This window comes from Cylas formicarius, unplaced genomic scaffold (assembly GCF_029955315.1).
Source record: "Cylas formicarius isolate icCylForm1 unplaced genomic scaffold, icCylForm1.1 PGA_scaffold_10__41_contigs__length_53128322, whole genome shotgun sequence".
Lineage (NCBI taxonomy): Eukaryota > Metazoa > Arthropoda > Insecta > Coleoptera > Brentidae > Cylas > Cylas formicarius.
In genome coordinates, this window is record NW_026844214.1 from 46,427,931 (window position 1) to 46,453,752 (window position 25,822).

Sequence of the window (25,822 nt, forward strand, 5' to 3'; positions counted from 1 at the left end):
ATAAGGACTCCTTTCAGTTAAGGTTAAACGGTGAATAGGGTAATTTACATTTAGGGTTCTGGTATTATATCTATGAAATATCTGTGGTTCGAAGTCCTTTCGATTTTTAAAGAAGAATATCAATGCTTCATAAATATATAAAGCATATACAGTAAAAATCCCCTCAGTCTTGAACACCCCTCTCTCTAAATTGCATTTTTTTGACAGTCCGAAGAGTTCTCTTTTGAACCACGAAAATTTTCTGTAGTTGACCAGTACCCCCCCAAAAGATAATTCCGTACCTCATGCGCGACTGAAAGTTTGCAAAGTACATAATTTTTAAAGTTTCCTTATTCATATAATTTGCAACGACTCGAATTCCATAACAAATTGAATTTAATTTATTTAGCAGATAATCAATATGTTCAGACCAATCAAGAAATTCGTCAATTTGTAAACCTAAGAATTTAGTGTTATTTACAATAGTAATATTTTCTTTACCTAACCGTATTCTTAATGGTATTTCAACTCTACATAATTTAGTTCTAAACATAATTAACTTCGTTTTCTCTTTGTTTAATATCAATTTATTTCCTAGAAACCAGTCATCTGCCCTTGTAAAAATATCGTTGCCTTTATCACTAACGTCAGTGAGATTATTTCCACCTACAAGCAGGTTGGTATCATCCGCATAGCATATTATGCTCTCTTCTTCTGACTGTGTTACTAAATACAAGTCATTCACAAAAATAATAAATAAAATTGGACCAAGAATACTACCTTGTGCTATGCCCAGACTATTTTCCTTAATATCCGAAAAATTACTAGTGCCATTTTGGGTTATTCTTACTTGTTGCTTCCTTCCTATTAAGTATGATTCAAACAATTTTAGAACATTACCTCTTACACCATATAAATCCAATTTTTTGAGCAATAAGTCCCTGTCTATACAGTCGTATGCTCTAGAAAGATCTAAGCACGTACCTAAGGCTATTCTTTCGCCCTCCAAGTGTTTTAAAATTGTTTTTATAAACTGAAATATAGCGGTTTCTGTTGATTTATTAGCTACATAACCATGCTGATGATTGTTGAACATTTTATATTTATTAAAAAACTTTAGGAGTCTTTTGCAAATAGCCATCTCAAATATTTTAGAAAACCCGGGCAAAAGGCTAATTGGTCTATAATTGGTAATTATTTCCGGATCTCCCTTTTTATAGATCGGTTTTATTAATGCTGTTTTAAGTTAGTCTGGGAAAACGCCATTTTCAAATGATTCATTAATCAAAAGACACAACACTTTACTTGCATACGGGACAGAAATTTTTATTATACTGGTTGGAATCTCGTCTATTCCACTACTATGTTTATTTTTAATTTGTTCAGCCAAATGACAGATTCCATCTGGTGTTACCGGTGTTAAAAACATGGACTGTGAATTTACGGGTATTTTATTGGAAAATGGCCTTTTTTCTAGGTTTTCCAATATATGTTGTTGAAAGGGTTTTCTATGTATTATTATCTGAGTAATTTGGTGAACGAATTGTTTATAATTAACATATTTTTGTTTAAAAGATACTTATGATTTTCTAATCCTATCTATCCATTTTCTTACTTGTCTTACTTATTCAGGCCTCATTCTTTCTACTTCATCTGCGCTAGTGAAGACTCTTCCTGTTTGTCTTCTTATTTCATTATTACTTCACATTCTATGCAAAAATCCGTGTCAACTATCTCGATTTTCTTCATTTGTCAGAATCGGTTCTACCATAATGTCATTGCAGAGAGTCATTTTTGCTGGTAGTCTGATTTTATTGAACCATATTTTTGAATGTAGTGTACGTATCGAATGGAATAGATGTCCCTCTTTGTTGTCGTTCTTTTCCGAACTTGTAGTTCCAAAAAATTGAAACGCGTTACAGCTTTTAGTTTTATGAATTTTCAGTTCGGTTTCATTTCTCCTTTTTAGATAATCCGTTTTCATATGTAACTCTTCCCACCCAGTTTAACATTGGTGACTATCACTTGATCGTCTGCAAGCAATAGTATAACTAAACACTATTGAGTCATTTGTACTTGATATATAGTTGATTTAAAAAAAAAACACATCAAATTTTTTCATTTATTGGTTTTTATATCAGTAATCGGTTAACAGTAGTGGGTTCGATTGCATAAAATTAAATTCATTCGATATTGTATAAATAGTAAAATGGATGAAATTTATTATCCCGGATGAGTCAACGGTTTTATGGCGAGGACGATTAAGATAATTAAAGAATTTCAACTGGTGCAGAAGATGATATGTCCTTCAAAGGTTATTGTTTTAACATTGATGCAATAGTATTTAGGCATGGGACACAGTGTGTTTAAGGATAATTTCTGCAATAGTTTTTTCCTTGCCAAACAACTTCTCCTAAGAAACACCTTTGTCACTGATACTTTAAGAAAAGACAGAAAAGAAAATTCAAAAGAGGTCGTAGAGGCAAAGCTCAAGTCTGGGAAAGTGCTTACAAAATGCTCAGAAAACATGGAGCATTGGAAAGTGGAAAGATAAGAGAGAAGTTTTGCTTATTTCTACTGAGTTTCACGGTACTTTGGAATAACAAGAGAAACGAAGAAGCGAAAGAAAAGGCAAACCATAAGCGATAAGAATATGTCAGGAATAAATCGTCAAGACCAAATGCTTTCTTATTATTACTTTAAAAAAACTCTAAGATGGTACAAGAAGCTGTTTGTGCACTTTTTGTCTATTGCAACATTAAATAGTTTTCTATTATTTAATAAATATTCTTCGAAGGAAACACCCGATTACGACAGTTTTCGGCATACTCTTATAAAAGAACTGCTTTTTGAAGCAAACAAAGTCAATAAAAAAACAAGTCTAGCTACGGTAAATATAACCATTGAACATATTTTCTTGATGCTCGATAAAGAAGCAAATAAGAAAAAGATGCAGAGTGTGCTACAGCCAGAAACTGCGGAAAAACAACGTGTTTTTCTGTCCCTCCTGTCACGAAAAACCGGGACTTTGCCTAGGAGAGTGCTTCAAAACTTTTAAAATGTTGACATTCTTTTCTAATAGTTTTTAAGCCCGGTTTTTTTTTTAATTCTACCACTTTTTACCTTTTAGTTTATACCTCAGCATATATGTATGTATCTCTCTGATTAAAAATAAATAATAAAAAGTTATCACAGAAGCTTAGAAAAAAATAGTTTCTGTGTGATTGTCAAAATGTCATTGAAATGTGTCAAGCTGACATCTGAAAATATAAAGAATAGTATATTATGCAACACGTGTGATAAACGGCATTTGACTGGCTCTGGTGGGGCTGCCCTCTCTGGCGGATCGGGTGCAGATGGAGGCGGCCAGGACAGCTGTGAGGCTGGCGAGCTGCGGGCTCTGGAGGGAGGGAACTTTCAATCGGGGTCCGTACGACATTTTAGAGGGCTGTCGCGGGGATCGCGGAGTCATGGGCATGCCGAGTGACGTCATGATCCCCGAGATGACCTTCTTTGATAAATTGACCTTTCTCTTTCCATCAAGGGAAGATTGGAGAGAGGGCAGAGCCGGCTCCTGGGATGGACTTGTCTGGTACACGGACGGGTCCAGAATGGGAGATCTGGCCGGAGCTGGAGCGTACCGCGAGACAACGGGATCAAGCTTGTCGGTCCCTCTGGGTCAGTACTGCACTGTGTTTCAGGCGGAAATTTTCGCTTTATTGATGGCGGCCAGAGAGGTGCTTCGGCTCAACTACGGAAGCAGGAGAGTCTTCTTCTGCTCGGCTAGTAGGGCTGCACTCATGGCGCTGAAGTCAGTGCGTACGCGCTCCTTGTTGATAAAGGAGTGCAAAGGGGTACTGAGGAGGGTGGCTGAGGAGAGAAAGGTCACGTTGGTCTGGGTCCCGGGTCACACCGGTGTCCGGGGCAATGAGGCAGCGGACGCCTTAGTCAGGGAGGGCTCCTCGCATAGGCATATAGGGCCAGAGCCCCGCTTGGCGATCGCCCCGTGTGTGAGGCGGGGAGCTCTCGAAGCCTGGGCGAGAGACCGGGCCGCGGGGGGCTGGAGAGTTGCTCCGGGAATGAGGCAGGCGAGGCTTATGATGGATGGGCCCGCCCTTCCTCGGACCAGGGAGCTGCTTAGACTGACCAGGAGGGAGTGTAGAGCACTAACAGGGGCCTACACAGGACATTGCAGGCTTAGGAGGCATCTCTGCTTGCTAGGCATTGGAGACGACCCGGAGTGTAGGTGGTGCATGGAAGGGGAGGAGACCCCGTATCATCTGCTCACCGAGTGCCCTGCCTTGACATGGGCAAGATTGGGAGTCTTCGGAACGGCCCTGATCGATCCGGACTCAGTGCACGGTATTGGGCTAAAGGAGTTGCTGACCTTCTACAGGAGGGGCGGCATTCTGGACGCCCTCTAGAGCGGCCTGGGGGCACAACGGGCCCATCTGGTGGCCTAAGTGCTTGGACGCCCGCGAGGGCGCCCCCCTTTAATACCAATACCAATACGGCATTTGGCTCACGAGTTTATTTGACACGAGCGCAGCGAGTTTTTAATAAACGAGTGAGTTAAAAAGTTTACCGAACGTGGTGCATATTATACTTTTTCTACGACCGTACCCGCAAGCTAGATCGGTGTGTAATTAGGTATTTTACAGGCGGGACTAGAAAAATATTTTTAAAGAGTCATTCTGAGTCTTTTATCATAAAAAAGCTTTTCGGTTTTAGGGGGTGTTCTTCAATTTTTTACCGGCAACGAATGTTTATGGCTGATATAGTAGACACTATTCTAGTTAACTGGATGCAAAAACCAAATAGCCTGGAAAATATCGTACCAGGGCTATTTTAGAACTGTTTATGTTAATATAAGGAATCCCGGAAACTGCCGCAGATTATGGTTCGACCTTTTCAGCTTGATTAATTATATTATAAACTAATTTTCTTAAAATAATTACGGCTAAAATTTCAGCGCTGGTTTGTGGCTTCAAAACTCAATTAGGAGTTTGTATTTGATTAGAAAAGAAGTTGTTTGTTGTCTGAATGTTTCGTCCGTGGGGAGAATCAGTTGCCGAGATTCGAATGACAGTGGCGTAGCATGCAAAAAAATCTGAGAGTGCCAGAAAATTTTCGTTTCCTTGGATTCGTCTTTTGGTTTTAAAAAACAGTGTTTCTCCAATTTTGACATACTATAAAAATGACCAATGCTTTATCAATAGTTGGTATGAAATCTCTGTCGTGCAATATAAACAGTGTTAGGTTTTTCCAAATTCTTTTATCTCATTCAACTTTTGTTAAGGTGAAATACTATTAGAAGGAAAAAATGTCAAGCCATGGATTACGAAGGAGTTTCAAAAGCGTGACTATAGTGATTAGAAAAACTTGAGGAAGCAAAAGCAAGGGTTCAGAAATGCAAATCTTACATCGCCCGCAATGCATATGGGTGCAGCTTGATATGAATCGGATCAGTAAACTTCATATCGAGTTTGTAAAACAAATATGGAAAAGGGGAAAAGCTGCACAATTGATGTAAAGAAGAAAATTAGTGTCAACCAAATTAAAGAAATGGAAGGGTTACAATATTTTCACGTGAGTTTAATTGAACAACAAAACAAGAGGGACCCAAATGAAAGAGGAAGATAGTGTATAATTTATAGTTGTGCTACAAGAATTTGAGATAGTAATAACCGTGCTGGAAAATATAAATCCGGTAGAATTGACTTTAAATTTAGTAAATACAACACCAGCAGATATCTGCACAATATGCAAATATTTGGATGCACATAGACAAAAATTTAAAAGATAAGTTTGATTCAACAATGTTATTGTAATGAAAATACTATATATATACTACAAGAAAAAAGTTGATATAGTGGCAGAACCAAGAGAAGATATTGAGAATTAAATTATTCAAGAAACTGTTACTGAAGAGGATGATAGAAGTGAAGGGCACCAAACAGAAGAAACATCCTCAGTTTTAAATGAAAGAAGCAGACCAGTGAAGTACTGCAAAGATATAACGTAACAAGCGCCAAAAAATACAATGCAGAGATGACAAATAAATGTTGATTAGACCCATGGAAAAGGAGATAGGGTCGATCGAAAATGAACTGACATGAAGAAACCAGAATCAGCGGAGCTATTCGACACAAAATGAATATTCAATACTTCCTTTTCAATCGTTCAATTATAATGAATTATACTCAGGAGTAGCCAAAATGCCAACCACGAAAATGGTGCTATCACAAGGAAATCCATACAAATACAAAATAAACGGTTATTTATTAAAATTTGAGTTCATAAGATCAGAGACAGGCGCTGTTAATATATTAAGAATTTTGAAAATAAGAAATTCATCTACTTATTGTTATATGTAGATATTATAATTTCAGGATTGGGAGAAGATTGAAATTTGTAAAAATTAATTACTTAAACAATTTGATATAAAGGGTCAGGGTGAACTAATACATTTCTTATGACTTGAAATTCAATATAAACGGAATAATGCAGGGCATTTTAAAAATAAATCAGACCAGATATTTGAAGGGAACTTTAAAAATTTTCCATTTGGAAAATGGTAATTTGCCACTGATATAAATTGGTCGAAAATTAAATATTTGTAGAAATGAAATTGTGGTAAATTAGTAAGACAATTAATTGGACGGCTCATGTTTTCAGTGTTAGAATCTAGGCCAGATATTAGTTTTATTTGAAAACAAAAATAATGTTAAATCCTTAAAAGATTGAAGCGATATTTGAAAGGGACACTAGAAACAAAACAACAAATGGACCCGTTTGTATATTACGTGGACAGATGCTGATATAAGTGATAGAAAGTCAGTACTAGGTTATTTAATACAATTACTCGGAAACAGAAACTGTATTGCATAACTCAGGAGTAGAAAATTTATTTTAGACATGAAAATAAACTTTATACAATTCAAAATAAAAATAAAATGACATTAGAGTATATAAACACAAAAGAACAGTTAGCCGACCTATTACAAAAGCCCTTCGCAGAGTTCGATGTTACTCAAATTGCAAGCGATTATGACTGGACATTAGTAAAGAAGGAGACTATTTGAAAAAGCAATATTAGGATAACAACACACTGGTTTTATTATGTAGTAACTGTAACAATATTTTAAGTTGGTTTAAAAGGTGTTATCGAATATATGATGCTTTATGTTTTCTATTATCTTATCTGTGACCGATTGATATGTTGTGCGTATATGACTTATGTTTGTGTGAAGCAAGGGTCACAGGGCAATTAATTAAAGAATGGTTCAGGTGCAATGTATATAGTTTTGTACAGGGTGGCCCGTTTTAGAGGGACCTATACCTTATCTCCAAACCTACGGGGGTTACAAAAAAAATTAAATTCAAAGGTTGTTTCCATTAAAATGACCTTCATTTTTTAAATTTTCCTAATCGTCACTTTTTTATATACAGAGTGGTAAAATAAAGTTACATTGTTATAAATAGAACAACCTACATTTTATTGAATTTTTGGATAGTCCTTTGAAAGACCAATTCAACGGTATGAGTCACCCATACTCTGTGGTGCACCGTTTCGAACTAATTAGCGATCATCTTCAGAATTTGGGTTATGTTTAACCATCATTGTTGGGATGCTTATTAACTTTTTAAACTTTTTTCCGTCTATTATTTTTACGAAAATAATGCTTTTCTTTAGGCATTGGTCAAATTTAAAATGATACTTTTCTCAATTTTCTTAAATTAGACACCCTGTATGCTTTTGGATTTTCGAATAATAATATTAATAATAATAATAATAATAGTAACAATAATAATAATAATATACTTCATTCGGGTAATTTCGACAAGGAAGATTTCAAGAAAAGGCAAGAGTGCAGCGCCCAGACGTATCTGCTGGCTGATTTCTACACTTATCCTTACACATACATCACGCCATGGTTTTAATTAATGTTTACAATTGCGTTAAGTACCCACTTAATTATATAACAGAAAGAAAAACTTAAACCTACCTTTGTAAATAAAAAAAACTCTTAGCTAAGCATTACAAATTTTTAAAGAACTCTAGCAGTGCGCATTGGTTTGCATTTTCCCGCGTTCTGTAACTTCTCAATGTTTTTTTTCCTTTTTTTTTTTCTCTTTAAATTCTAGAACATAACCACGTTTTTAGTTTATTTGGAAAAGAATTTATTGTCGCATTCTGAACGGAATGGGGCAGGTCATTATATAGTTAAGCCAAGTCGTAACTGAAAGATCTTTCAAATATACCAGATCGGTGACGAGGAACTATGACCCCACTAAATCTTAGATTTAAGTTATTCACGTCTGTTCTAAAAGTTATTTTTTCAGGAGAGGTATTCGGGATATTTTGTCTTAATTATTTTGAAATAAAAACAACAGCGATGGATCAAGCGCCGCGTCTTCATGTTCGTCCAACCCGCTTCCATCGGCTTCTATCTTAGAATATGTCTTGAGCTATACAACACTTTTAAACGGCCAATAACCCTTTGCGTACAACTCGAGATATGCTCTTCAAAGCGAAGTTTTGTATCTAAAAGTAACCCCAAATTTTTTGCCTCGTTTTGAAGTGGAAGAGTAATATTGTTTAGTTTTATGATTACTTCAGAAGTAAGGCGCTCAACATCTAACGGCCGACCAAAAAACATTGCAGAAGATTTTTTTGGGTTTAAAAACAAACCGTGATCTCTGGCAATTCTGTCAATTCGTTCAAGGTCACTGTTAATATTTTGGCACTCAAGCTGCAACCTAGAGGGACCAAAAATATGGTAGCCAGTTTAATAGCAATTTCAATTATATAACATAGTACGGGTCTCTGATTGGCCGTTTTGCTGCAATCTTGTCACCGGGCATTCCTCATAAAAAAAATGGAAAAGGCACTCGCAGCCGAATAGCTGCCCCCATTCCCCTTTCGCAAACAAAATTTCGCCGGGCGCCAGATCCTTCCTTATTTAACTTCGAGGTTAGATACACCGTGAACCTTTCCCCGAGACAAGAAGAACACTCAATTTCCTCGGCAAATGGTCTCGCAATTTTACTGCTAAATGTGAGAGAGCTGACGGCGGCGTTTAGGAGTTCATGATTGCCGTCGTCGTCCTCCTTCTAGTTTTTGAAACTACCAAACTTTTATACCGCTCCTGGGGGGAGCAAGGAGACACGAAGGGGGTGGCGAATGATCCCCCGTTTCGTTGTGAACTGCCTCCATTACTTTTTGAAATTTTAAACCCTGCCGGCGCGCGTTCCGAGTACAAAACTATTGCGGTTATATTTTGTACCATGCAAGAATTTTAACTTTTAGTTGTCCCCAACAGTCGTGGAAGTTTTATAGGATGCAAATAAGAATTACGGATATTTTGCAAACTAGCATAGAATGTTTTTAGATAGTTTCTTGTGATTTGCCGTTTGGCGAATATGGTTTGTGAGCTAGGTGTGTAGCAAGGGTACGATGACTGATCTTTAATTAAATTATTGCCTTTCAGGACACAAGTGCCTGCGGTTATCCTCACACGATGAAGAAGTCCTAACTGCAGGCAGACGGGTGTTGATTAAATAAAAATGATTTCTATGGAAAAAATACCCTTTTCTACTTCCTTCTCTAAAATACCCAATTATACACCGATCGGGCGTCTGGAAAGTGTCATTTTAAGACGTCAGTTTTGTTTCGTTCGGCTTCCGTTCTCCAGATATCGCTGTTCTTCCAGTCACCAGCTTTTAAGTGCTTTTTGGATATAGCTTTTTGTGCCCCTTTCATCCAGGTCACCTTCTTTTTCGTCCTCTGGCGTCCATATCATTACCATGTTAGAAATTCGCTCTGGTGGCATTTTTTTTCACGTGAACATACCACCGAAGTTGTTTTTGTTCAATTTTTTCAGCCTAGTCCTTTTTTACATTCACGACTTGCCTAATTCTTGCGTTCCTTGCATGGTCAAACCGAGATACTCTCCTACAGAAGTCCATCTCTGTTGCTACTAGTTTCCTCTATTGGTTCTAAATTATTTGCCAGACGGAATAGTACAGTATAGTGCTTTCAAAAAAGCGTTATATATTATTTTTTTCCTGTGTCCAGTAATGTCTTTGGAATACAGAATGGAGTTTAAGGCAATACTCCTCACATGCGTCTATTTTTGGTCTTCATCCACCACTGTCTTCCTTTTTTCTTCCGGTAAACATATAATATATTGTTCCTCCATCAGTTTCCTAGTCATATATTCTAAGTCTTCTTTGTCATCTGCAATAACGATCTGGTCATCTGCGAATCTGATATTACTCGCGAGTTTAGGAGCAATCAGATGTTTTCCAACATATTATCCACGGCTTGAATTTTGAAGTTTGTCAATTTTGACGGTCATACCAGATATCACTCAGTGAATGTATTCATGTTGTTTAGCAAAAATGTACCCAAAAACTTGTTTACCGATATTGAGTAATGAAAAAAGTACTGCCGCTGAATTTTTTTTACAGAAAATGTCAAATATCTCAGAAACTGTTAGTTTTACACTCAAACAAAAATTGTTCTAATAGGTCTAATAGGCCATCTACGCGATTCACCATTGTAATAAGTATACCAGTCACTCTAATCAACAAACTTGACACACTTTTACAGATTCTTATGCATGTATACAGAATTTGAAGAATTATTAAAACCTTTCATTATTTTCAATATTGGTGGTAGAAGTTTCAATAATAAAAACCGCATCCGATGGCTTTTAGCATTCCTTGGAAATATACAATAGCTAATACCTAAAACAAGAAAATAAGTACATCCGCCTATGAAATACGACTTCATTTTTTTAAGTACACATAAAATGCTACTTTTGAATTCAAACCTCCAAGTTCTTTACAAACGTCAAAGTTTTACAGCTAGGAGCCTATATATTAGGGATGTCCAAAAATACTCATTCGCTTTTCAAAAGTCACTTTTTCACGAAAAATAAGCAAAAGCAAATTTAGTACAAAATGCATATTAGATCAGGATGCAATTCAAAATTTTATTTTTAAAATGAAACCATCCTTCATTAAATTGATTACAAAATGTATCGAAGACCACGTTAATGATTTTTGTAATAATTATTAATTAAATTTAATTTGATTACAATTATGTCTAACAACATTTTAGTTTTTCATTAGCAATAGTAATCGAAAACACCTATTTTGTTTTTTTATTCTTAAAAGTCGCAACTACTAGTTCGTTTAAAAGCAACATTTTTACCAATAAATTAATAGTTGGCTATTACTTGGACTACAGAGGGTTACACAGCGAGTTCAAAATGTAAATACCTTGTAAACTTGTAAACGGCTTAACAACAATACTTTTTTAATTAAAAAATTCCCGAAAATAACCCTAATCATAAATTAAATTTGAGAATACACAAAAAAATATGTTATTGCAAAACTGATGCGAACACATACGAATTTTTGTACCTACATTTTTAAAATTATGTTTTTTATCAACATTTGGAATGAAAAGCCGGTTTATGGATTACACTATCTTAAAAAAAAACGAAAATTAATCGTTGCAGAATAATGACGGTACAATGTTTTCAGAACTGCAAGTTGATCAGAAACTTTGACGAATTTATCATATGGATAATATTCTATCGAAAATGAGCACTTATTGTTACCACGAGCTTGTTCAATCAGCAATGCCCTACGGTTTCTTTTTCTGGGGACAAGCATATAACGTACATCAAGTTTTCATTGCATAAAAAAGAGTGATCAGAGCCATAGCAAGGGTGTCAAGCTCACAGTGATGATGCAAAGAATTTTTTGGTTCCTTACATGTACTCTTGACATGTACTGTCCTATTATATACACTAAAAGGAAAAGAACCCAAATTGTTACAGAGGCATAAGATTCACAGTCACAATACCCGAATAAAAAATGAAATTGGTATTAAATGTTTAAACAAATTGTAGCGAATCTACTAAACTTAGTTAATACTCAAACAGTTCCTTGCTAATAAAACATATTAAACACTGTCCGAATTTTTCAACGACCGGAGATCTACAGCTTTGGAGGCTCGATCTTATTAAAGCTGTGGGTGATGTTTGTTTTTACTTTAAGTGTATGTTTGTTTGTTTCTTTCTAGGTATATTTTAATGCTTATTTGTACTGTACTGTACATTACAATGTGATATCTTTATATATAATGTATATTATTTAACTGGAAGCATTAGATTGAGCGGAGTTAATACAAATACTAAACTAAGTCACCTTGTATTTTCGTAAGTTTTAACTTTAGGAAATAGGTTTATTTGACAAATCGAATTGTTTTGATACAGAAAATATGCTGGTAAAGTCTGTTTATAGATGTAAGAAAGTGACTAACTGATACGAATTAAGGAAAGACCCGGGCAAGCTGTAAGAATGAAATATGGCCGAACAGGTCCGTACTTTGCTTAGAATTTAATTATTTGGGGTTTTGTTAGATACTAAACAGTATTTATTTATTTATGTACGTATTTATGTTTAAATCTAAAATAAAATTACAAATTATTAAATTAAATTATTATTATTAAATATACAGTAGTAAGGTGAGGGCCTTAAAACTGATTTTTGCATAATTATAACAGATGTATTCGTTTTGTAGATTCAAGCTTTGTAGAACCTCAATAAATTGCTTTTTGGTATAATCTTCGTGAAAATAAATATCGTTATTATACAGGCAGTTTTGGATTGTTGCATTTGTGTCACATGAGGAAGGGGTTTTAGTCAACTGTCTACTGTAATAACTTGTTTGTTTTTAAACCAAATTTCAAATAAATCAGCGGTGGTGTCTTCAAACAGATAAAGTCCATTTGGAATCCAACCATCTTTAGAGCCAGCATGCAAAATAGTTATTATTTTACCTCTTTTTGATGGCGCGTTTGTTTTACACTTTACACTTTACACTTGAGTCAACCCAACCCTTTGCCGGGGTATCATAAGTGTCGAACCAGGTTTCATCCAAGTAAATAATTGGCCTTTGTTGTTCTCTGTAAATCCTAATTTTTTCTAGATATTCCAGTCGCCATTTCCGAATTCTAAAAGATTCCATTAAAACTTGCCTTTTGTCATTTTTTTTAAATCTAAAACTCATGTATTGAATACACTTCCATAAGGTAGTTCATCCACATTTAACACCGGCTTCATCTTTTTCAAGCCTACTAATTAAGATATCTAATGTAGGCACGCTTTTTTCCTCGTATAACTGGTAAATTTTACGCCGTATTATATCTTGATCACTTTCATCTACACTGGAGAAAATATCAGGATCGCTTCTTGTTTTCCTCGCTGAAATGGGATTATTCACAATTTTCCATACAGTTGATGTTGGAATTTTCGTCAATGTGGCCGTTTCTTCTAAAGATGCTTGCTGGCTGGCACCACGTTCAATGAGAGTCAAACATTGTTTTTAACTTCCTTAGTCTCAATAGAATAGTGTTTTCTACATTTGAGCGGGAGCATCTCCTGAGATACACTAGACTCGCACACGATTCAACACACGCTCTATTACACACGAAATAAGAATGATTACTAATAAACTTAAACTAAGTAGTATACCAAACCAAGGAATATTAAATACAGGTAGGTATAAAATTATTTTCCGTTACGGACCACAATTTTACCTGAATTTAAATTCCGAAACTTTAGGTAATAACCTTGTTGCATTGTTTTTTTTTTCTTATATCTATGAACAGACCATACTCTACGACCCACTCGTTTTATATTTGAGTAGTTCGTAATTTACCTATGCTTTTGAATACATATAACATCATTCTGTGTACAGCGTGTCGGTAGAAAACCCCGACGATATCCAGCAACACTGTAATCTTCGTTGGTTAAATATCTATGCATATAATGTCGCCATTAAAGATAAGGAAAAAGTCGGATGACGGCCATTCTCAATAGTCTCCTGTGGACTGTCGAGTATAAAAGGGAGTAAATTTTGCAATTCCCATCTCGAACGCTTCAGAAGTTATAGCGTTCCTACAAAATCTCGTCAGTCTTTTAGCCAGGTGAAAATTAAAAAATCAAAAACGTAACACATAACTCCAAAGCGATCGCAACGAATATGAAAAATATACCGGAGGCTACGAGGCCGCGACACGCCGAACAAGCTTGTCCGCGTCATTTTGATGAAAAAGCGAACTTCAATATGTGCGAAACTCGCTGTTTACCCGTCACGCAGATAAGCGAAACATTCCGGACTCCGGGTTACCCGTCCGGACATTTTCAAAAGGTTTTAAGCTTTGATCTTTGTCATTCAAATTTTCGAGCAACGTACATACGCCCGGTCTAATTAATTAAAACATATTTTCCGCCGAGAAATAACCTGCCGGGTTACAAAAGCAAAGTAATTAAATTTAATCCCGACTTGGATTTTAATCTCCGGCGACGACGGTTGCGTGTTCTCGACCAGTGACGTAGATACCATCGTGGATGGTGGCGGTGGCCATCGAAAAATATACGATGCGGTTCGAATCACTTGGTCTTAGACGTTTTAACCCTTAAGTGTACATGTGAAGGGAGTCTCAAAGTATATCGTTTTGTCTTTTGATATATCTATGATATGAAAGTGAAACCGAATTAGATTTTGAATATGAACGCCCTTATTTTTATGAAATTATTCATAGTCCATGAACTAAAATTTAATGAAAGTTGTTTACATTGACATTACATCCTTTCTAAAGTTGTACTGTTTGCCTAAGCTCCATAAAACAGATATCCCCCTGAGACCAATAGTAAGCTCTATTCATTCTGTTACGTAAAATATATCGAGATTTATGGCTAATATTCTTAAAACTACGTTTACAAACACAAATGACTATCATGTTACCTTTGCCAACAAGATCAACGGTTACGTACTCCCTGACATCGCTCTTTACTAATAGTCCTCACGAATTGATAAATCCGATTTTGGAGAATGAATGTATGAAGATAAAAGAACACACTAATATTACAGAGACAAATTTTTTCAACCTTATAAAATTTATTTTTGATAACACCTATTTCAGTTTCAATTCAAAATTCTACAAACAAATTAGAACTAACAAAAATGAAATTATTTTGTGTTGGTACCAGAAAGAAACTGCCTCAGGTATATTTATTAATTATTATTTATTATTGTTTTGAGGAACCCTAATTTTGTAAGTATTTCTCACGATTGTTTTAATTGTCTGTTATATAGTTTGACCTGTTGTTTTCATTAAATTTTAGTTCACTCCTGAAGAAGTCAACAAATATATTAACGAAATATTGAGTGTTAAAGAAAAAGGAGTTTTCTGTTTTCTTTGTTTTTTTTTTAACCACGGACCGCTACCCGATATCCTTTGAATTCAAATAAGTTTAGTAAGGTCGATATAAGAAGAAATTCGGTAATGATTTGCCTGGCTTATCGTAAACGGAATGCACTTTACCCTCGGAAAACCGAACAATACAAAAACAGAAAGCTAATATCCAAGCGTTTTTCAGTACAGGGAGATATTTTTATTTTAGTAGTGCGGACACCTTAGAAATTTAAAAAGTATATGCTATTTGCGATTACATTTATTATTTGTTATGTTTAAACCGTGGGTCGAATCGAACTACATTTTCAAGGCACCTGGACCGAAAGGAAAAAGAAAATCTATTTTACACTGCGGTTCGAGAAAACGTTTTTCAGAAGTACCACAATCACAACACTTGAGCTAAAAAAATACCAAAGATCAGCTTTAGCGGCACTGTTTAGAAAGAGATAACATATGAATAAATAAATAGAACATCAGAATACGAAAGCAAAATAGAGTTGCTCAGTCACAAAGCTCCAAATATAGATAAAAAAAGTGCAAAAGCACATTAGACTGAGCTGTTCAAGTTGCTAACAAAATGCACAATGCAACATCAAAAATTATCAGTCTTTTTTTTTGGTAAAATATTTTCACTTTGTTGATATGGTAAAAAGATTGATAAATTAGATGCCATTAAGTTTTTCTGAAACATTGCTTGAAAACTCCCTCCGATGTAACAACGCAGGAAATCAACTAGAGGACCGTTATTCAATCAAATGCAGCTTTGGATGTCAGCTTTAAATTGGTAAATATCACAGCAGAAATTGGTTTTCCAGTATTATTCCTTTTACTGTTTTTGGATATCAAGATCATATGACATTTTTCTTATGTATACCAAACAATGTTCTGATGATTTCTTACATGCGTATAGAGGCCAATTAAGATGAAGCTATTGGGTTGGCGTTGTTGACCAAACCTTTTCAACCACTAGAAGAACTCAAAACAATTAATTACCAAGTTGTATTCAAAGATTCAAATGAAATTGAAACATTAGGCTACCTAAAAATTTGGGTATGCAACTTATTTTTGATCATTTAAACGGAAGGACAAATAACATGAACTTTATGGAGACTTTTTTTTCATTGTTGTAATATTCTGAAGTCTGAAGAAACTTCTCGATTCATTAGTAATATCCGTTATAGCATTGTAGTGCAGGCCTATGCATAGCATGGCTTTCTATTCAGGCGTTCTACTGTTACGGATCTTCTACTCATTTTTCAAAGGCATTTAGTTTTGAGAGAAAGTTTCCAAATTGTCTGTCTAGTTGCCTGTCGCAGCGAAAGCAAAGAGTGAGAATTAGCAGTGTGTTATATGGAGACATTAATTTCAGGTGTATCTCAGGTTTTACATATTGATCAAGTTCTCTTTAATTTATTTATTTATGACATTGCCAAATTGGCTAGGTTTGCAACGTTTTTGAGATTTGTTGATAACTTCAAAGCTTTTAAGATCACTAAATTGTATTGTCTAACTCTCCAGACCGATATGAATTAGTCAAAGGTTACTAAATGTGGCTTGACAAGTTCATTGATTCGTTTACGAAAACAGTTTAACACTCATCATTTGGACTTTTTGGTATTGTAACAGATTTTAAAAATAGTTTGGAAACAGAGTTCAGTTCTTGCAAGTGTTAATTATTTTCCAATTGATTTGCTTTGTAAAATGATGTAACAGCATAATTTCAAGACACTGCATCAATATTTTTAGGAGTGCTGACACCACTCCATATATTGATTTAAATTTTATACGTTCACATGTGTACGTTTTTCTAAGGAACTCTTAAAGACAAAAAAGGCAATTTTTTTAAAAGACGATGTGAAAAAATACAATTTCATCGGAGGTTGCAACTTTGACCGGCATGTCAGGCCAATATGAAATTATTAAAATTATTAAAAAAAAAAACTCATAGCGAATTAAATGGAAACAAGTTGATTTCACGGAATTGTTGACGGCATAGTCTCTACGCCATAGAGGATAGTTTCCTAGGTTACATTGTCCGCCTGCCTATAGTCCTATCATTCGTATTGTCCTATTTAAATTGTTTCAAACACAATTATCTTATTTTTCTCTTAAGCTCCAGAGGAGCTTAATGCCACTTCCACTCTGTATCATTTAAATATCCCTTCGCACCATCACAAACGAGCACCCAGCGTAATATACGAAAAGCGTTTTACAAGGTGATACTCAATTCCAACTAATTACTATTTAGCCCATGTATTAAGCATCCTGTTCAAGAAGATAAATACAAAAATTGTCTCTCTCGATATGGCCCAGAAGGACGTTAAAAAGAAACTGTGCCATTCGCCAGTTTGTCAGTTACGGCCAATGATGCACTTCGAGAAATGGCAATTTTCAGTTTTTTGCCCATACCTGGATCACCCCGTATATTTCTGGATTATTTCCCTGAATTCGCGCGTATTTCGGTTCAAGAATTTTTTCGATCAAATCTAGAAAACATATTTTTTCAGTCCCGAAGAAAAATGTCTTGTGTGCTCAGGGGCTTCAAATTTTCCTCCATACTAACACTGGGCGATTCGCAGCGGCCAGCGGAATATTGCGTCGATCAGACGTCGGTGGCCATTTTGTCGGCTATTAGTGATTTTTGCGCGGAAAATCGCTATGAAACAAAGTAGGCGCCCAAAATTTGGAGCTCTCGAGCTGAAATTCGACAGAAATTTGGAGTTGCATCCCCAGATGGAGCTGGGTGAGATCGAAAGTTCCGAAGAAAAAATTTTTGAAAAAATTTTTTGAGACCCAAAAAAAATACATTTTCTCGAAAACCGTATGCCCGAACGAAAAAATTCCTGAACGAGATTACGCCCGAGATTAGGGGCAATAACCCAAAAGTATAGTTGACTTTCAAATATACAGGGTGTCGTCATTATGAGAAAAAAAGCTGTAAACTGTTAGTTTTCGAAGTAAATTAAAAGCCGTAGCTGACAAACTGTGGCAAACACCATTTAACGGAGTCTCGAGAACAACGATTTTTACATTTGCTGGTTTCATACATAGAAAGTGAGGGAACTTACCATAATATCACCCCCTCCCTCAAAGTATCCTCTCCCCGCCGAGGTATTCCTCACGCGCGCACTACCACCACACGCACCCCTTTCCCTCCCAAGCACTTGAATCTCAACGTCGTTCCGTGGACCACATTATCGGCAACTTTATCGTACGAAACGCGGTCTCCATCGGGATGCCAAAAAGCTTCGGTCCGCGTCGCGACGTCGACGACGACGCACGTTTTTTGACTGATATTACATCGAATTCGGAGTCCACGCGCTGCCGTTCTCCCGTTTTATTTAACTGCGACTCGGTCGTCGCCTTCAAACGACTACCAAAAGATACTTTGAGACGTAAAGGACAACGTGCAAATTTCAATTTTATCGGGTTTTTTTCTGCCATCGACTTAACGTAAATTTTCCACGTCACGTGTTATCACGGGCTCGTCTTTTGTCACGTGTCCCTTTGATGTTTCGTTTTCTTTGCCGATTCGTTCGATTGTTTTTCACAATGGTAGACGGAGAATTGCGAATATCAAGTGGATATTTCAAAAAGCCAAAACTGCCGACTTATTGTGAAAATAAAGTATGTTTATTCCGAACGCACGAGGCAAATTCATGGTAGATATATATGTCTCATTATAGACTTTTTGCACCTCTTATTTTGGCGTTTTACTTTATTAAAGTTTAAAGCGTAGGCGGTATCGTCAGTAGTAATAGATTTGCTTTATTTGATTCCACTCGAACAATTTCAATATTTTTTTCTACTCCCTTCTCCAGAATATCCCATGACTGCGAGCCATTTCGAGTAGTTCCAGGATATTACCTACGGGATTGGGAGCGAGTGGACGTATTCCTGCTTTTTTGCAAAAATGTACCCTTAAACTTATGATATACCAAGCAACACATTGATAAACTTGTTGCCTAATGCCCTATTATTTGACTATTGTCTTTCTTGTTTATTATAAGAAACATGTAATGCATATAATTCATGAACATGCTACGTTAAAAGGAGGCCTGTCTGTAGCCTCATCAAAAATATCGCGCACAATAATATTTTCTATATGGGTATGATAATGATTGCCGTCAAGTGCTCTTCTGCAAAACTCGATCAAACACAATTTTTTCTTTTAAATAACGAAAGAAATCCATATATGTAACCTTCTAAAGTAACCTAAAAAAAAAGAACGTGCAAAAACTAAAAATGTATAATTCAAAATAACATCAGAAAAAGTAGGTTATAACCCGTTAATAAGAGTTTGAAAAAGTAGCTATTGTTAGTTGTTGTTGTCAAAGGATCGCTGTAGCGTTGGACAAGCTGATCAAAACTAAATGTCTAGTTGAAAATTACACCGAGATGTTTAAACAAATGTGTATCCTCGTCCAGTGCGATTTGCTCTACCTGCTTCCAGATTTTCTCCTTTTTCTCAAAATCTTGTCTATTGTTTGGTTGCAAGTTTGTCTAGGCCTTTCTTTCTTTCTACGTCTAGTTGGTCTACTTTTTCACACTTCCTTGACCGGCACTGTCACGTTCAATCTCTGCACCACCCCAGCTGCCTCTGTTCTATGTACTCCTCTAATATCGTCACTTATTGTTACTCCCTTGACTCCCCTCCGGTATTTCATTTCATCAGCATCTCTTTTCACGACAATACCCATGTTTCACGCTCATATGTCAGGTCCGGTCTGTACACACCACCTTGAAGACTTTTATTTTTGTATATCTTGACACTTCTTTGTTGTTGATTAGTCCTTCACTCAGAACGTGGTAAACGTAATTAGCTCTGTCCAATCTTTTATTAACTTCAGCTTCCTGATTACTTTTCTCTTCAGGTGTTATCTCTAACTATTGGAAACCGCTAACCAATTCAATTGACTCACCATTCACTATTTTTTTGTGCAATTCCCTTAGTTTTAGCTGCATTCACTTTCATTCCATTATCTTTCAAAATGTCATTCCAGATATTTAAATTATTTAGCAAATCAGCTTAACTTCCTGCTTATGATATATGATCATGTCATTTAGTGATGCTATTCCGACGGAATAAATCTAAACTGGAAGAAGAGCAAGGCAGTGCCGGTAGAGTAAATTGACTTGGAATAAACACATAGAGTATATTCTCTCAAAGTTGCTATTTTTTACTTCGAAATATAAGACAAAACTGCGGATATCTTATTGATTTTCGATTGTTTAAATCTATTATCTCTTGTGGGCTTGTACGCTAGGAATCAAGGACAGAGGTGGCACGAATTTCTAGATCTCAATAGCATAAAACATCGTATGTAGAACTATTTAAATCACTCCAGATCATGACGCTCCAGTCATTATATATTTATTCACTTTTGCTGTGTGTTAGACAAAAATCGTAAAGTTTTAAATACACATTTATTGAAATTTAGATCTAACGGGTGATAAGTAAGAGTTTCCACATTACAATCTGAAATATTTTTGAAACGCCACTGTATTTGTTTATTGTCATATGAGATTTCTAACCTCAAAACATAAACAAAATTAGTCATGGAGCAATATACGACTGAACAATGTGTAAAAATTGTGCAAGCCTAATATGAAAATGGTCGAAATTCTGAGAGGACAATTTGGAATGTGGTTCAAAAATTTGAGCAAACTGAATCTGTAACTAACCTCGAAGTCCCGCAACGTGCTCGTGCAAGTCGGTCAACCACACAGCGAATTTTAACAAAAGACTTGCATCTATACCCATATAAAGTCCAAATAACTCAGGAGTTGAAACCTCGAGATCATCAACAGCGCCGCGTGTTTGCAGAATGGATATGAGAACAAGGGGTTCATTTTTCAACGAAAATCATCTTTAGCGATGAAGCATATTTTCACGTTGGTGGCTTTGTAAGCAAACACAATGCTCGTATTTGGGGATTAGAAAATCCAAGAGAGATTGTTCAAAAAGCAATGCATCCTCAAAAAGTGACTGTTTGGTGCGCATTTTGGTGCGGAGGAATAATTGGCCCTTTTTTTTCCGCGGATGCGGAGAACGCTGTTACGGTTATTGGTGTTCGCTATCGAAACATGATATCTGATTTTTTCCGGTAGCAGTCGGAAGGTATGGACATTGAAGATTTGTGGTTCCAACAGTATGGAGCCACTTGTCGCACATCCAGAAAAATGATGCAATTGCTGCGGGACAAGTTTCCTGGTCAGATTATCTCACGTAACGGCGATACCAATTGGCCGCCGCGATCATGTGATCTTACTCCCCTAGATTTTTTTTTGGGGTCTCTAAAGAGTAGAGTGTATAGAAATAAACCAAACACTATTCCAGAGCTGAAACAGGAGATTAGACGCGAAATAGCCGGCATAGAACTTGAATTGTGTCAAAAAGTGATAGGAAATTTCAATAAACGAATTACGTCATACCACATGAGCGGCGGGGGTCATTTGAATGACATCATCTTTCATACCTAATTGTAATACACTAATCTAAAATGGCAAATAAAAATGTTTGTATATTTTTATATTCTTCCGAGTTTTTTTTATTATTTTAATGTGTATTGAATCACCATTTATTAAAGACGTACTTCCAAATTTTTAACTAGAAAACTTCCACTTAATAGTGTGTTGAGCAAAAAGTGAATCAGGGATAAGAAAACAAAACCTAACGGGAAAACAATAAATCGTCGATTGAAGTTTATTGTTCATGAGTAGGAGGACTGACATCTAAATAGCAGATGGAAACTAGGTCTTGTCTGCATTCCTTGTATGTACCCCATAATAAAATAAATAGAGAAACGAAAAGACTAAAATTGGAGTTTGGGAAGTGCTAAATAATTGTTTGAATACTAAACATTTTTTTTAATGAAAATCTGAATTAAAAGCTACGTAACTTAAAGGCAATAGAGCTATGTCCTCAATATTTCTTATAAAACTATCACGAACAATGTAATTAGAGGATGCATAGGAAAATTAGCAAAAAAAGGCGCCATTCACGTTCTACATTTAATAATATTTGATATATTTTATAATAATATGTATTGTTCCAAAGACAACTACAAAATTGTATTGGGATAGTCAAAAAAATGTAAAATGTTTTGGAAAAAAAATATTTTTATTCGTTTGTGAAATAGACAAGGTTTTAAACGTCTTTTAACTCCAATGGCAGATTGTTAAAAATACGAACGCCTCAATAATGAGTTGACCTCGAAGTGGTCGACAGCCTACAGTATGTCACCAACTAATTTAAAATTCTATTATTTCAAAAATCAATAGATTTCCCAGTGTGAGAATTCTGTACTGGGCAAATAAACCCCTACCAGTTGAAAACTTGCAAATATGCGCAATACTCCTTAGTAGTCGTTTTAAGCCAAAAATATTTTATCGGCATTTACGGATGCTCGACACAAATTGATCCCATAACGTAATTGGGACTCCACCTTTACATATTATAAATTAAGCAACTGTTCCTAGATAAAATCTGACAAAGATTTATAAAAAAATAGTTTACACTATTACACAATACAATAAAACTTCCAGTTTAAACATTCATCCAAACTCAATCCTTGGAGTGCAAAGGGGTACTGAGGAGAGTGGCTGAGGAGAGGAAGGTCACGTTGATCTGGGTCCCGGGTCACACCGGTATCCGGGGCAATGAGGCAGCGGACGCCTTAGCCAGAAAGGGCTCCTCGCATAGGCATATAGGGCCAGAGTCCCGCTTGGGGATCGCCCCGAGCGTGAGGCGGGGAGCTCTCGAAGTCTGGGCGAGAGACCGGGCCGCAGGTGGCTGGAGAGTTGCTCCGGGAATGAGGCAGGCGAGGCTTATAATGGATGAGCCCGCCCTCCCTCGGACATGGGAGTTGTTTAGACTGACCAGAAGGGAGTGTAGAGCACTAACAGGGGCCTACACAAGACATTGCAGGCTTAGGAAACACCTTTGCTTGCTAGGCATTGGAGACAACCCGGAGTGTAGGTGGTGCATGGAAGGGGTGGAGACCCCGTATCATCTGCTCACCGAGTGCCCTGCCTTGACATGGGCAAGATTGGGAGTCTTCGGAACGGCCCTGATCAATCCGGACCCAGTGCACGGCATTGGGTTAAAGGAGTTGCTGACCTTCTATAGGAGGGGCGGCATTCTGGACGCCCTTTAGAGCGACCTGGGGGCACAACGGGCCCATCTGGTGGCCTAAGTGATTGGATGCCCGCGAGGGCGCCCCTCTTTAATACCAATACCAATACCATCCTATAGTGTATGTTGCTGATCTATGCTGTTTTTTGGGGTCTGTCAAATGTGTTCTATTTGCGGACGATGCCAGTTTTACCTTATATGGTCCGAATTGGAATGATCCGCACAACATTATTGGGGAACTGGAGAGCAATGCGAACAATTGGTTTAAAAATAATTATTTCAAATTGAATACAGACAAAACTCAAAAAATATTCTTTTCGCTAGATAAATACAACAACAGCGAACGGCAGTCCGCTAAATTACTTGGCATTACACTTGATAATAGATGTGACTGGAAAGATTAGATTTTATATCTTAAGGGAAAACTATTTTCCAGCTTATTCGTCCTTAGAAAAATTAGGGAGAGCCTAGACGAAAATGGCTTAATGACAGTGTATTATGCTTTATTTCATTCCCACATATCTTATGGCACAGTATAATGGGGAAACTCTTTCAATGCTGTTGAAATATTCAGGATACAGAAAAGCGCTATAAGAATTCTTGCTGCGGCTAAGCACATAAGTACTCCATATTTCAAAAAAATATAAGATAATGACACTGCCCTGTATCTATATACTCCATAATCTTTTAGAAATTCACAAACATACTAACATTTTTGAAGGTGTGTCTCATAGTTACCCAACAAGTGCAAAAAATCTTATAAGAGTTCCAAAGCACCGACATGTTACATCAGACAAAAATAGGTACAGACATATGGCTTTTGAGGTGTTCAAAACTAATTTTGTGATGCTTTTTGAAAATTGTTTCTATAGTGTGGACGAGTATTCTATCAAAATAAAAAAACTAAATTAAAATCCTTGGCTTCCTGAAATGTGTGAAGATCATAGCATACTACCTTGCATATGATTTTTATACTCCGTGTTAGTGTTGTTGACCTTTACATTTGTTACTTTTCACTACTGTGTTATTTATAAAATACTTTTTTTTACACCTTTATACTTTTACATTTTGTTTTTGTATTTTACCTTATATTGACATGTTGCAATTGTATTATTATTGTACAATATGTGGTTAATAAAAATTATTCTGATTCTTAAATTCTTCTTCGATCAAAGATATTATCCTACGGAAATACCAACTAGCAGCAGTTGAAGTGGCGACTGCTCTTAAAAACTGTCACAACTCTATTTCTTTTTAGACACAATGGGAAATTGCCACGTGTTACAGTGGGATGATTATTGATAATTTGACTATCGTAGAAAATTTATGCCTTCTGTTTCACTTTGTGGTGTTAGTCTTCGGAGACGAATCGTCAGCTGCTCTATAAGTTTTATTTGTAGCAATTTTACCTCTTTTTTAAACTAACCGAAAGTGTTTACGTCCTTGCCAGTTACAAATTAATTGAAAGGTGAGGAATTAGGAGTCCCTTTTACAGATTGGGGAGTGCAAAGGGGAGGTTGACAGTTCAACGAACTGACTAGCTTTAAGAAATCACAGTCCTAATGCAAGGTAAAGTCTGTTCATAGATATAAGAAAGTGACTAACTGATACGAATTAAGGAAAGACCCGGGCAAGCTGTAAGAATGAAATATGGCCGAACAGGTCCTTACTTTGCTTAAAATTTAATTATTTGGGGTATTGTTAGGAAAGATACTAAACAATATTTATTTATTTATGTATGTATTTATGTTTAAATCTAAAATAAAATTACAAATTATTTTTATTGCCTACTTAAATTACTTAAAATTATTCACATAATATATCAGTATCACTATCGCTATCCTCGCCTGTTCTAATTATTATTTGTTCTATATTATTTGCAATATGGATAAACGATTGTTCTGCTTTTTCTATATGTTTAACAGAATTTGCCCAACTTTGTGGAGGGATGTTAAAAACTTCGGTTTCTATAAGTTTGAGAACATTGGAGTTAACACGGAGAAAAACATTGTTACGACGAATGACAGATTTCAGTTGGTGCCAAACATGTTTAATTAAATATACAGTGGTAAGGTGGAAGCCTTAAAACTGTATGCCCTAGATAATCTTCGTGAAAATAAATGTGGTGTATTATACATGTAGTTTTGGATTGTTGCTTTTGTGTCACATGAGGAAGGGGTTTTAGTCAATTGTCTTCTGTGATAACTTGCATTGTCCATTACAATTACGCTATTAGGAGGAATGTTTGGAACTAGTTTGTTTTGAAACCGACTTTCAAATAAATCAGCGGTGACGTCTTCATGGTAATCCAGAGAAGAATCTTTAATATTTTTCTCAGACAGAGTCCATTTGGAATCCAACCGTGCATGCAAAATAGTTATTCTTTTACCTCTTTTTGATGACGCGTTTGTTTTACACTTAT

The 25,822-nt window shown here is 36.1% G+C and overlaps 1 protein-coding gene across 5 annotated transcripts in view; it reads right to left on the bottom strand.

The window, feature by feature from the left end:
- Positions 1–25,822, bottom strand: part of LOC132701551 (uncharacterized) — a 731,275-nt gene that overhangs the window by 499,772 nt on the left and 205,681 nt on the right. For 3 of the 5 annotated variants that reach the window (XR_009618790.1, XM_060669606.1, XM_060669588.1), the window contains exon 1: positions 18,332–18,491. The exons of the other annotated variants lie outside the window; for them this stretch is intronic. Coding sequence is in view for 2 of the 3 variants with exons in the window: in XM_060669606.1 (XP_060525589.1) it covers positions 18,332–18,334 (3 nt within the window). In the remaining variant the exon portion in view is untranslated. Of the gene's footprint in view, positions 1–18,331; positions 18,492–25,822 lie in introns of those variants that run through there. 5 annotated transcript variants of the gene reach the window in all.